General features: G+C 46.1%; 1 protein-coding gene across 2 annotated transcripts in view; it reads right to left on the bottom strand.

Moving 5' to 3' along the window:
- Positions 1–12,622, bottom strand: part of ITGB7 (integrin subunit beta 7) — a 683,045-nt gene that overhangs the window by 227,233 nt on the left and 443,190 nt on the right. For both annotated transcript variants that reach the window (XM_069653334.1, XM_069653333.1), the window contains exons 7-8: positions 11,662–11,820; positions 5,276–5,371 (exon numbers count right to left, since the gene is read on the bottom strand). In XM_069653334.1, the coding sequence (XP_069509435.1) occupies positions 5,276–5,371; positions 11,662–11,820 (255 nt within the window). The remainder of the gene's footprint in view (positions 1–5,275; positions 5,372–11,661; positions 11,821–12,622) is intronic.

Genomic DNA, 12,622 nt, shown 5'->3' with positions numbered 1-12,622 from the left:
ACATCAGGCACCCCCTGATTTGATCAATACTGCTGTCCCTCCATTCATAACACTATCTCTGGTTCCTACTTCCATTCCGGGCGCAATACTTGCAAACAAGTGAACATCTAGTCTAAGTAATGAGGGTTGCAAGGTTGGGCTATTTTATGCACATCTCCAGTTTGGGTTTTTTGGACTAACTTTGGCCATTGAGAAGATATCCCTAATTACTCTTGCTTGAGAGTTTGAGAAAGAGTAAAGTCTTGCAGAAGTAATATAGGGTTGGAGGGAAGTTCAGAGGAAATGAGTACAATTGGGAGACTGCCAATAAAAATAGCAGGCTGTTCTGCAGCATCAGCACTTCTGGGGTTAAGCACTACTGGTTTGGGCAGCTTTGCTGCATGGGATCATTAATTCATTCATCCATTCATTCATTCATGGCAGAGCCATTTCAGTAATGGGTGCGAAAGTTTTCTTTTTCTGGGGCTGATCTGCTCAGTGAGTCAATCACAGTCGAGTATATGGAAGGGAATTTATATTTGTAAACAAAATATATTGACGAAGCCGGAATGTGCTCTTTTTTGCTTAACCGGGGAATGGATGGACTGCCCACACATGATGTGGGACACCTTGAGCACGTTGCACATGTCATTCCTACCTAATTGCATTACGAATCAAGTGGGGCTACATTTTCTCTGAAATAAACATGCTGTATATTTAATTTGGCTTCAAAGAAAAGGCTTACTTCATGCATGTAGGATTAATTAAATGTCGTGTTTATACTATTTTATGTTACCAGGTTCCTGTAAAGTGCAACTATCAGCGACCCAAGCCAGCATCTGATGCTCACAATCTCACCCCGTTTGTGGAGTTAGATAATGTGCAGAAGGCCAGGGTATGGCCACAGCCATGAGCCTGGCCCTAGCCAGCGCCCACTACAGGCCATGTTGGTGGCTATGTGGGTGGCTTCAGGTGGCCAAATGCAATATTTCAAGCATGGTGGCCACTGTCAAGGGACAATGGTCACTTTATGGGGTGAGGGGGACAACTCTCATGACCAGTGGTCTCTGTGGGTGTCTGTTGCATGGCTGAAAGCCGTATCCCAAGAAAGTGACCACTAGCCACGTCCACATGTCACGGTCATTACCCACTAACCCTCGCATGAGAGGCCTGGGCCCTGGCCATGGCACCAAGCCATGAGTTTGAGGAAGCCAGGACCAAAGGCCATGTCTCAGCAAAGGGACCACTGGCCATGGCAGCAGGCCATGATCAACTCCGCTGCCATGGCCAGTGCTGCCAACAGTATGTTCAAGGGGCCCGTGCTTGGATTTATTTATTTATTTATTGTTCACTTCTTAGGCACTTATACAGGAAGCAAATACTGTTTCAAAGTGCCCACAGTGCAACAGAGAGGGGACAGGGGATGGAAGACAATGTCATTACACAATGTTAAATAGTTAAATGCAGAGATATAAGAAGAGACAATGGGCAGGAAAAGACCAACCTTCTATGCCTTGTGAGTGTTCGGAACGTGCAAGTGCAGAGGGGAGAGGGGTATGGGATAGGTGCTGTGGTGCTCATGGAGAGCAGCAGGCGAAGTGCTATGAACAAAGGTAAATGCGACCTCCAGTGGAGGATGGTGAGCCGCGGTAAGTGCAGAGGATAGGGGAGGTCAGGGCCCTGAGGATGCATAATGGCCCTGCACATCAATCAAACTACTGTACGATTAGCAGGGGAGAGAGGGAGGGAAGGAAGAGATAAAGTGGAAGGTCTTGAGGTTTTTCTGGAACTTAAGGAGGTCCTGCTCAAGACGAAGAGGGAGGGGGAGGCTGTTCCAAAGAAGGGAGCCCACTGAGGAAAGCGACCGACCGCCTGCCCTCTGTTTAGCAAACCGCTTTACTGTTACAGTTGGTGCCAGAGGAACGCAGGTGTCTGGAGGAGGAATATTTAGTCAGAAAGAGTTGCAGGTAGAGTCGTCCATGGCCACAGACAGCCTTGTTGGATGAGGGCCAAGCCCAAGTGGAAAGTGAGTACTGCCATGACCAGTGCCCACTATCAGTTGGTTTGTGGACCCAGGCCTTCCCCGAACAAAGTGACCACTAGCCATGGCCTCTGTTCATTAGCACAGTATGGTTGGAGACCATATCCAAGCCAACATGACTACTGTTGATGGCCACAGGCTATTGCCAGTGCCTGTGGCAAGGACAAAAGGACCCCTTCCCTGGCTACATGCCACGGATATTGTCCATTATTGGTAACCTGGTGTATGGTTGAAGGCCATGTCATAGCCAAACTCTCCACTCATCATAGCCCCAGGCCATGGCCAGTGCACACCACAGATGGGGCTTTGTTGTCCAGATGTCCAAAAGGTCATGCTTGAGGCATTGCTCTTTATGACAGGTTTGGGTGGGCCTGTAGAAACATGTTAAAGGAACACTATGGAAATAGTTCCCTTATAAAACAACCTGTTAGCAAAATTCTGTTACAGCAGCGTTATGACTGCTTCAAAGAAAACCAGCAAAACCGAACAAGTGTGGCAGTTATGGTTTCTCAAACAGCAATAACTGTGCCACCTCTATGCAGTTCTCGTGACCCACATATGGCCACACAGCGACATGCACATACCCACATTTTGTACACCTAAAAGAGCTACGTAAAAACAGGAGTGCCCCAAACTGCTTTGCATCATTTTATATTTGTTGTGACAGCCAACACCAAAAATAAAACTACAAATGCAAAAAATCATTTGAAGATCCGACTGTGCGTGGGAATCAGCATAATAAGAGATGCTTTGAGTACTCTGCTGTAAAGATCCAGGGACATGAAATGAAATGTGAAACCAGAATATTCCACAGAACACTATTGAGTGGGAGAAAAATAACATTAGCGATGTGTTGCGCAGAAGGTGTTCGATCAGAAGCACAGCAGCGGCAGTGTCTTGACTTCTGTTTAAGATAATGCAGATCCTGTGTCGCTCATGCCCCCCAGATTTACAATGCAATATCGGGGTTCCAACTCCTAATGCCCAGCTTGGTCCCCAAAGCGACAGGAAAAGGCCACAATGTGAATAGGTTCGTCGTCATGATTAACCAACCTTAGGCGGACACTGAGACGAGGGGCCTTCTCCGTTATTGGTAAGGGAGTGTATTTCTGGGAAGTGGGTATCACTGCGATGCACACCATATGCACTTCACAAAAATGACCGATCCTTTGTCAATAAGGCCCAGGAAGTCTAAAATAAGTGCTGTCAGGCTGAAGGCATCAGTGAAGATTGCCCGATGAACTTCCAGACCCACCCCCCGACGACACCTGGGGTGAGCATGACAGTGGGAGAGACTAGCCAGAATGTCTACCAGCTGTAAACAGACAGAAACATAGGTAGGTGTTAGTGAGGAGGGACCCTGCTGCTGGTATGTGTTTGTAAATAGTGGGAAGTACATTAGGAAATGATGGCGTCAGTAAGGAACTTAATATAGTCCAATGCTTGCTTGAGTCTAGTCTTTCGAGTCGGTAGGTTGGCAACCTCGCTACGATGGCCTGTGGATGATGGAACAAAAAAACTGTCTGCAAGGGGAACCAGCAGAACAAATGGGCCAAAGGAAAGTTCTGAAAAGGGTGTATCCACAAGGAAGTCTGACCCAACGGCACAGAGGAAGAACCCAAAGAGTCTACCGTAAAGGTCCAAGCTTCAAAGGTGGAGATGAAGAAGTAAATGGTTGCAGCAGCAGTCTACAGGCAGGTCCCAGCAAGTGTGAGTGGGTGCACTGAAGAGCGGCGAGCATGAGGGTAGGATCCTGGCACACTGCAGTGTGAGAAGGCAGGAAATGGTACAAGAGTAGACAGTGGAAAGTAAAATAGGCAATACACAAGTCTAATCACCAAGTGTAAGCAAGGCAGCAAGGCTGAGTTCCAGATAGAAGTGCGGGGTACTCTTGGCTTGGCTGATATGTGGATGGAAAAGGGGGAATCAGCATAAGACTCGGAGTCAGTCACAATGGACTCCAGTAGAGTACCAATAGTGTCATACAGGTAGGAGGTTTCCAATAACAAGTCGCGAGGCGAGCCAGGTCAGCAAATTCAAGTTAACAGAAGATCGATCAAGCGAAGAACCAAGTGGGAGGAAAAAACAAGTAGGAATGGTAACATGGCAGGCTAGGTACAGGGATACAGGTCAGCGTACAGGAAATCTCACTGATACGCTTTGATGAACGGCAACCCCAAGTGTCTTCTCCCATTAAGACTGCGCTGCTGGCTGACTGTTAGTGCGTCATGCCTTTCGCTGTGCGTCATTGTGGTCATTGTCGCTGGGAGAGGCACGGTCTGCTTAATGATGTACTTTGGTGGTGGCGTACTGCAAGGCGCCAACGGAGACCCCAGTTTGGTGAAACTCACAAAGTGCAAGAATGAATCCTGACATGGGCACATGTAAAGATTAAAAGAAGGGCAACACTCCCCTCAAGTAGAGAGACAATGGAAGGTGCTATCACAAACTCAACTCCCCAAAGGCCAAATCTACAATGGCTGTAGTAGAAGTAGGGGAAGGCATGATTTGGCATAGTAAAATGAGCCTCAACCATGAGTATATTTAATCCATTCTTGTTTCTCTTTAGGATCTTTGATCCAATTGATCTTTGATGGATTTGCATTGGAGTTATCATTTTTTCATGACTGCAACATTTACTAACCTCATCTGAAAGTATGCATGCAAGATGAATGCTATTACTCTACTTGTCCCCATTCCCAATGCAGTGTGTTGAATATCATTTGCCATAGTGAAAAAACACTTGCTTGACCTTCCTTGGTATGACATATCTTCAGAAATACAATTTTCATTCTGCATATGCCACTCATATTAGTCGTATCTGGACATTAAAGATTGTTGGTCATACCCAGTCAACAGATGTGTTTTTTCCCCAGCAACTTTCCTCACGATGGGGGGAGGGAGGCCGGGCCCAGTTCTCAGTATGAACAACATGTTCAGTGTCAGGGTCTGCAACCTCCAGATGTCATGACTACTTCCCCCATAATCCTTCACCATTGATCATGCTGGCTGGGGCTGGTGGGAGCTGTAGCCCAAAAACCTCTGGAGAGCCAATGGTTGCAGATTCCTGGCCTAGTGTGCACACATGTGTAGAGGCTGTCATATATCTCACAATTAGAGGACTCATTTACCACTGTGTCCTCCATATGTACATGTGACTGCTGATATTTCATTAATGGAAACCACACCGAGCCAAAGAAAGACCGGGCGCTTGTGTATTTTGCAGAGTTTTTCGATGAGCTGCACTGTTTTTACCTGGTACGTAGAGAGTATACTGCCAGTCACTGCGAAGATGGGCTGGATGTTGGATGCTGAAAGGACATTAGCCAGGTGCCCAACTGAGGGATAATCCTGAAAAGCAAATAAAAGGACATTTAAATGTGTTTTATCATTGCTCCCCATGCAGATTCTGCCCAAAAATCCACCTCCTTTGCATACTATGACTCAAATGACCCTTCAAAGTACCCCTTTTATCTTAGCATCTGTAGATGCTTGCACTCCATGTAACATTTACTTCTGGAATATCATGAACATTTGTTTTCTTTTCCACTGTGCAGGAAGTCCTCTTTTGACAGAAGCTTCTCCAAAAAAGGGGTGTATATGCAGAGGCGTTGCTGGGGGGGAGTCGGGGGTCGGGGGTTAGGGGGCTAGAGCCCCTGGTCTTTTGGTTGGAGCCCCAGACAGAATGTCAGGGGCTACAACCAAAAGGCTAGCTAGCCCCGAGTGCCAACAGTCCCAGCATTAGCATAGCCCCGGACCTTTTCCAGACCTAGCAACACCCCTGTGTATATGTATGTATGTATGTATGTATGTATATCATGTATCCTAGATTTTATATAGCACTGACCTATCTGTGAAGCAACAAAGTGCTATAAAACAAGTGGTCTAGTAATGGCGTGCAATAATATCAGCATTAAAGTAACAGTAATTTAGGCGCGCTTAATACATAATTGCGCTACTACAATTAGAAGAACAATGGAGTTGGCGATACAGAAAGTTACACCCAGGGGATCAAGTTAGGCAAGGAAAGGTGGACCCGGTCTTGATTCATTTGTTGCATGATCTGCACCTGAGCCCCCACTGATCCCATATTCCTCTGGGCTTCACACTATCTGACATTCCTTGCTGCACTGCTGAGTCCCTGGATCTGCATCAGTGATTCCCTCCCTTGCAGTCTTCTGCTAGAGTAGAGTGGTGAATGTATGCGCCTGCTGGTAGGTATAGAGCGCTGCTCACCTAGCTGTGAAGCAACATAGCGCTGTGCAACAAGGGGATACCAATACCTTAGATACCACTGGAAGGATGGATTGTGAAGGGTTCACTTGGAAAGGCATGGAAAGAGTGGATACAAAAGGTTACATGCAGGGGTTACAGGTTACGGAGGTAAAGGCTGGTCCAGTCGTGAATCATGTTTGGGTTTATCTGCTAATGTTCTCCCATTGAACATTTCTTGTTCTGAGTGTCACATGACTGACCTTCCGAATTGCCATGGATGTGCATCAGTGATTACCTCCCCTCCCTCGCTTTCTTCTGCTAATGGAGAGCAGGCAACGTGCGTTCCCTTTTGATTCCCTCTGATGACCACAAAGGCAGCAAATCATTCAGCATCTCCTCCCCCAGTTTCCCATCCCTATCTGTGCCAATTCCCCGAGAACACTCCAAAGGTGGCACGGCAAGGCTTCAGGTGAGTCGCTTGGTCAGGGTAGTTTTCCACAGGCCAGCTGGCCAGCTCATTCTATTTTTGAGATTTCTGGGAAAACGTTGCATGCCGCTGTTCGTAACTCCAGAGCACTTTGCAGGCTGCATGGGGGAAGTGCATTGGAGCAAGCATGTTATTTTATTATACCATCTTTCGAGAGGAGATGTGATAAGGGGATAAAACAGAGGTCTATGGCTAGGATTTGGAAGGGATTGGAGAAATAAGTGTCCCCCCTGGCTGCCCCCGCCCCACACACACACACATTCATAACTTCAAGAAGTCTCCTGCTGTGCTTGCTCATGCAGGGATGCTATTTCAGATTAAAAGACCCCTAATTTATAACAGTTACATAACAGGGCTCAAATAAAACTACATCTTAAAAATGGCAACATTGCTGTGTGGGCTTTCTGTTCAGTGGATACGTCCAGTACATCAGCTTTGGAAACACGAACTTACATAAATATGCCATGCAGCAGTCGCCTGCTCCTAAACATAGAAGAACATTCAGTACAGGAACTTATTTGAAAGGTTCCTGCTATTTGATTTAGTAATTTAGCTCACCCCGCCTCCCCCAAAAGGTCTGCCATGTTGGAACCAGCACATTAAACCTTTTGCTTCTGTATAAGTTCTCTTATTAATTTCATTTCACACAGTCTCTCTGTCTGTGGCAATGTAGCATCTATTCCACAGATGCAGGAAGATGATATCAATTTATTTTGAATTCGCAAAGTAGTCAACTCTATGGAATTTCCACTTGCTTCCCATCATCCTCCTTTACCAAATCTTGCTAGCAACAATAGCAAAGCATCTTTAACTCCACAGATATTTCATGCATTTGTCCCCTTCATCCTTTGGAATAACAAATGGCAACCTCCTGTTCAATGCTCTCCGATCTTCATCCTTACCATCCCGGGCTGTATAGGGCCAGATTATGAAATCTTTTCGCTTGTGCAAAGAAATGGAGCACATTAATTTTGCAGCAATCTTTCTGCTTAGATAATATAGCCATCACCTGTGGTGTTTGGGGGCTTAGAGTTCTGGTAATGGCCTGCCATCCCAAGTATAAGATAGGCAAGGACTCAGTGCCATTAGTAGCCTTGTATGTCCCCTGAACGTGGGAACGATCGAAATTCGCACCCCAGGGCTCGCTCTGGGGCGCAAATCGATTTGACTTTTTTCCCACAAGAGACTGGCTCCACGTGTATTGTGTTTGCACAATCTCATGTGGGAAAAAAGATGGCTGCCACCATGGAAAATAGAAAAGGGAGTAGGTCCTGTTTCTATTTCCATGGCAAAGGTGATGGTGAAAGAGGAAGGGTGGCTGAGAGACGAGGTCTCGTGGTGACTAGTTAAGTGGGGGGGAATCGGGAGGTTGGTGCGGGTGGGGCATTATTCTTTGGGAGCATGGTGCAGGTTGAAGGGAATGGGGGGCGGACTCTCTCCCGCAAACAGTGGCAGACACTCGGTGGAGGCACTTGGGTGGCTGAGAGAACGCAGGCAGTCATTGACAGATTCCACTCACGTTCATGGACACCTGAGTGGCCAGATGCTCTACCCAGGTGTGAATGTGAATGGAGCAAACTGGCTTGCCCCAATCCTTATTACGTAAACATATTTTTACTGGGGCAAGAATACATCTGGCTGTTTTATTTAATATGTTTGCTAAATAACATGAAACGAAATGTGGTAAATACATTTCTTTTCCTGTTAACCACACACCTATCTCCTCTTTTTACTGCCTTGTTTTGGTAGAACATTTGAACTAAAGTGGACCAAGGTGAAAAATGAATCCTCCAAAGAGCTCCAAAGAGCAGAACCAAAGGGCACATAACAACATTACGTCAAGAAGCGACTTTACAAATGAGTCCAAGGAATCCAGAATACATCAAGGGATACAGCCACTTCGAAATAAAAGCAGAGAAAATCCTGTAAATGTCACAACTCCAACAGAGTTTCGAACCAACATCTAGCACTGGCCACCACTGTTTGGGACAAGCATCTCCTAACCTTAAGAAACTGACCTCTAGATTATCACAAAAGGTGGAAATGGCTGCCTCCAAAAGAGGGACCCCATTGTTCTAGAATTCATCAGTGATTGTTGCTTCTTGCTTTGCCCGCCAGCTGAAAAAGACTGGAAGATAGGCCATCAGATGAGAAGCAAAAGGGTCTACGTTAAACAGACGGCAAATCTCTTGTATCATCGAACATATGACGATCAAACATCCTGCTGGAGTCCAATGTGTGCATTGAATTCCAGAGTCTATTACCCTCTTCAATAAGCTTGGAAGCAAAAGATAAATAGATCTGTCAATGGAGTAGAGCTACATCTACCCAGCCAACTCTGCAAGCTTCGTATAAAGTATTCCACTAAGCTTATTGATGTGACAAGGTCCTGAAACGTTATCACTTCTGCGAAGGATGGAACTTGCTCTTGTTTGCAAGCATTCCTTCTCCTCTGATGAATGATCCCCTATTGCGCCTTAGTTCCTCTTGTAAACCAGCTCCACTGAGTGGCATCTGTCTAAAACACAAAACGTGAGTCAAACATGTCATACCAGAACCTCTGAGGAATCATTGTCAAGGATTAGCCCATCTCTGTTTGACCAAAAATACTTCACAAAGGCACCCCTGTAGTGCTGAATAGCCCAAAAGTGCAGTGAGCCCAGAAACATAGCCAGAATTGAGGAGGCCGAGAAGCCTCTCCCTTTTGCCAGACTTACTGGTGTGACGGATTATGCATTCAGAATAGGACCCACATCTTCCTTTATGATACAGATCTTGCTAAGAAACTCTGACGTCACTGAATCTATGATAAATCCTCATAATTCACATCCTGAACGATGCTCATCACAGAGGTTTCCCTCTTCATAACAAAGCATGGCCTGTGTAGAAGATCCACAGTCAAATCACTAAGAAGCATCATCTTTGTCACAGCACATGATCTCATCATGCAGACTACTATCTAAATAAATGATTAGCCAAATGTTCCTGCTGCAAAGTCCGCCTGCTACCAGCTGTGGCAACTTGGGGAAATGCAAAGGGGTGTCCGATAGGCCAAAAGGGGGAGAGGAGAATTGCCACAAATCGCTTGCACGTGTGAACTGAAACTATTTGTGATAGCTGAGAAAATTGCCAATGAAAAGTAATCATGTCTAAGAGCCAATCTGTTAAGCAAGTCCCCTGCAAGGACCATATGTTTAGGCAGACGGAGTACCGCCATTTTAACAGTAGATTGTGTAACACATCTTTTTATCCCTGACTGAAAATGTATTGCTGGAGTAATCCCCATATAAACATGTGGTCAACTTAAATCTCTATTGAGCCTGCGTGCGACTCCGGCATCAGGAGAGCCAGCTATGCGCCGACATAAAAAATGTCATGTTGGTACCAAAATATGTAATTGAAATATGTGTTGGATTATGGAAGAAGCCGTGAGGCAAAAAGAAAAAAAACAGTACTCTGTAAGAGCCCCATAGCAAGCCTCTCAGAGGGTCAGTCAGAGCGACTGATTAAAGGTAGTGTGCACCGGGTTCTAAAATGTGTTTACCAGATTAGGAGAATTGAAGCTGACCATCTTGAGTTATTGTCTTATTGCGACAGAATTAAGGGGAAAGTAGATTATTGTATTTAATGGTAAAAGATGGAAAAGATTGAACAGTTTAAAACATGGTGTGTTCCAATGCTGTATAGAAAAGGGCTCAATCCAGGGTCCCCGCAAGTAAGATTGCGGCTAATGGAAGATTCCAAGCTGCCTGACACAAACAATCTCTCTGAGGAGAATTGAGATTCGCACTCGGGAAAGGTGGATTGACCACACAATCCGCCTTTCCCGGGCACGATTGTGCCTTCACCGCCGGCTGTGGCTTGAAAAATAAAAGTCTACCGCCATTAATATAGAACAGGGTCATTTTGGAACCTATTTTCCATGCCCGCCGTCAATCCGAAAAGCTCAGGCTGGTGGGCCGTTAAATCCCAAGTCTGCCCCGCCGGCCCCGGCGCCGGGGCGTGAATGCTACAATGAAGCACAGTTGCCTGACAGGAAGAGCGTAGGAAGAGCGCAACCTTTGGAAACCCTCTCACGCCTAGATTCCACTACTTCACTTCCAAAGTAGGGTCCCAGCTGTCCACCAGACAACCCCTGCGAGGTTGCCCCTCTGATTGACTACCTAGTGCCATTAGTGGGATTTTCTTAAGTTTTATTCCGTGCGATACCGGCAGTCTGGCTGGTGAGGCACCTGTGGGGAGAAAGAGGACAGCAATAGACGCAAAGCGCCCGGAGAAGGCACCGGAGCAGCAGGCCTGCACTGCCATCTAGTGCAGTGTAGCGTTAAGTCTCGAGATTCCTGATGGAGAGCTCATCAGGGGAGGAGCACTAGTCAATCGCTGAAGGCCTGAGAGCTCGGTATAGGCAGGGACCCCCATAAATTCAAGCAAGGTAAACTTGTATTGTTCAAACCTTTCCTGAATTCATCTCAAATGCACACCACTGTTTATGGGGGCAACTGTACCCTCTGCAGGCTGCAGCTGTAAGCCCATTTTATTTCTGGGCACAGAAGGCAGGTCTTTGTTCCTTCCTTACTTCCCCATGTTATCACATTAGCGGTTAGATTGAGGTTATTTCCTCCTTTGGCCTGGGAGGACTAGTTTTCAAAGCCTTACATGAACGAACACTCGGAAAGGAGCACCGAGGAAAGAGGGTTTGTATGTTACAAAATGGGGAGGTGTTTGAATCATCCATATCCATAGCCATCTTTAGGGGAAATTGTATATAGTGTGCTCTTCTCTCTGGTCATATAGGAACACATACACGCAGGAAAGTCATAACTGTCATGGAATGGCCAAATCACCCTCCAGTCTTCAGGTAAGTGCCCTTATTGTTAAAATGCCTCTAGCACTCTCCATCAACCCCAATGCTATACAAGAGCCATATCAGCATACTCACAAAGACATTGCTCTTCTCATAATTCCCATTCTCGTCTAGATGGCAGTGACCGTCACTGGGCAAATAAATGCCGCCAAGCTTCCCATCTCCCGCCATGTGGAAGGTGTCATCTGAAGTGAAGACTAACAGCCGCGTCACATTCCTCCATCCAATGCTATCCTGCAGAAGAAAAGAACAGTCACTTGTTAAGACAAAGTGGTTGACCACAGGCTGCATTGGAGACCACCCCACTGTCTCGCTGTTGACAATGTCCTCTTACCGCTTAAGCCGGTGGCCCAGGGGCATAACCAACTTTTCTCTTCAATGTGGGCAGGAAACACTACAGCCTGTTTCCAACACACAAACTTTGGGTACTCCCTTGCACCCATCCCAGGCACCACACATCAATTGGGTGGTCTGCTGAGAGGGGGTTGTTGGCATTTGTTTTTGGGAAAGGTGGTGGCAAATGGTATATTTTTAGAGTCATATTAAGCCAGTACTAGTGGACAAAGCATGATGAGGTTTAAAGAAAGACTTTAAAAGGCGAATTGGGAGTTATCCTCCAAGAGAATTTTGGTAAAACGGACATCAAATGGTTCCTTTTAAAGGTCAATGACTAGGACCTTTGGTCCATACTTCGTAGAATGTGTTAATAACCGCTTAACATGGGCGGAGGGGATGGAAGTTCTCCAATGGGAAAATGAATGGCCACTTTTGAATTTTAAAGCGCAGTGAGCCAAAACATGTGCCCAGAACTTTAAGACCATTGTTTGCTGAGTGCTGTTTTTTCACTTTTTCCTACTGGTGTTTTTCTGCTGCTGTCCTGATGCCCATAGGTCAGCATCACACCAAAACACTCAAAGGACCTGGTTTTAAAAATGAAGGCTTTACTGCTGACCTTGCAAGCAGTGGTAGAGAGTCTTTGTGTAACCCTTCATGTGAGCGGGAACCAGTTGGGGCACTATACATGATGTTAAAACAG

Source organism: Ambystoma mexicanum, chromosome 3q, assembly GCF_040938575.1.
Source record: "Ambystoma mexicanum isolate Mex_15411 chromosome 3q, UKY_AmexF1_1, whole genome shotgun sequence".
NCBI classification, from domain to species: domain Eukaryota; kingdom Metazoa; phylum Chordata; class Amphibia; order Caudata; family Ambystomatidae; genus Ambystoma; species Ambystoma mexicanum.
Note: the sequence above shows the minus strand (reverse complement) of the source record. Positions and strands in the feature narration are given on the sequence as shown.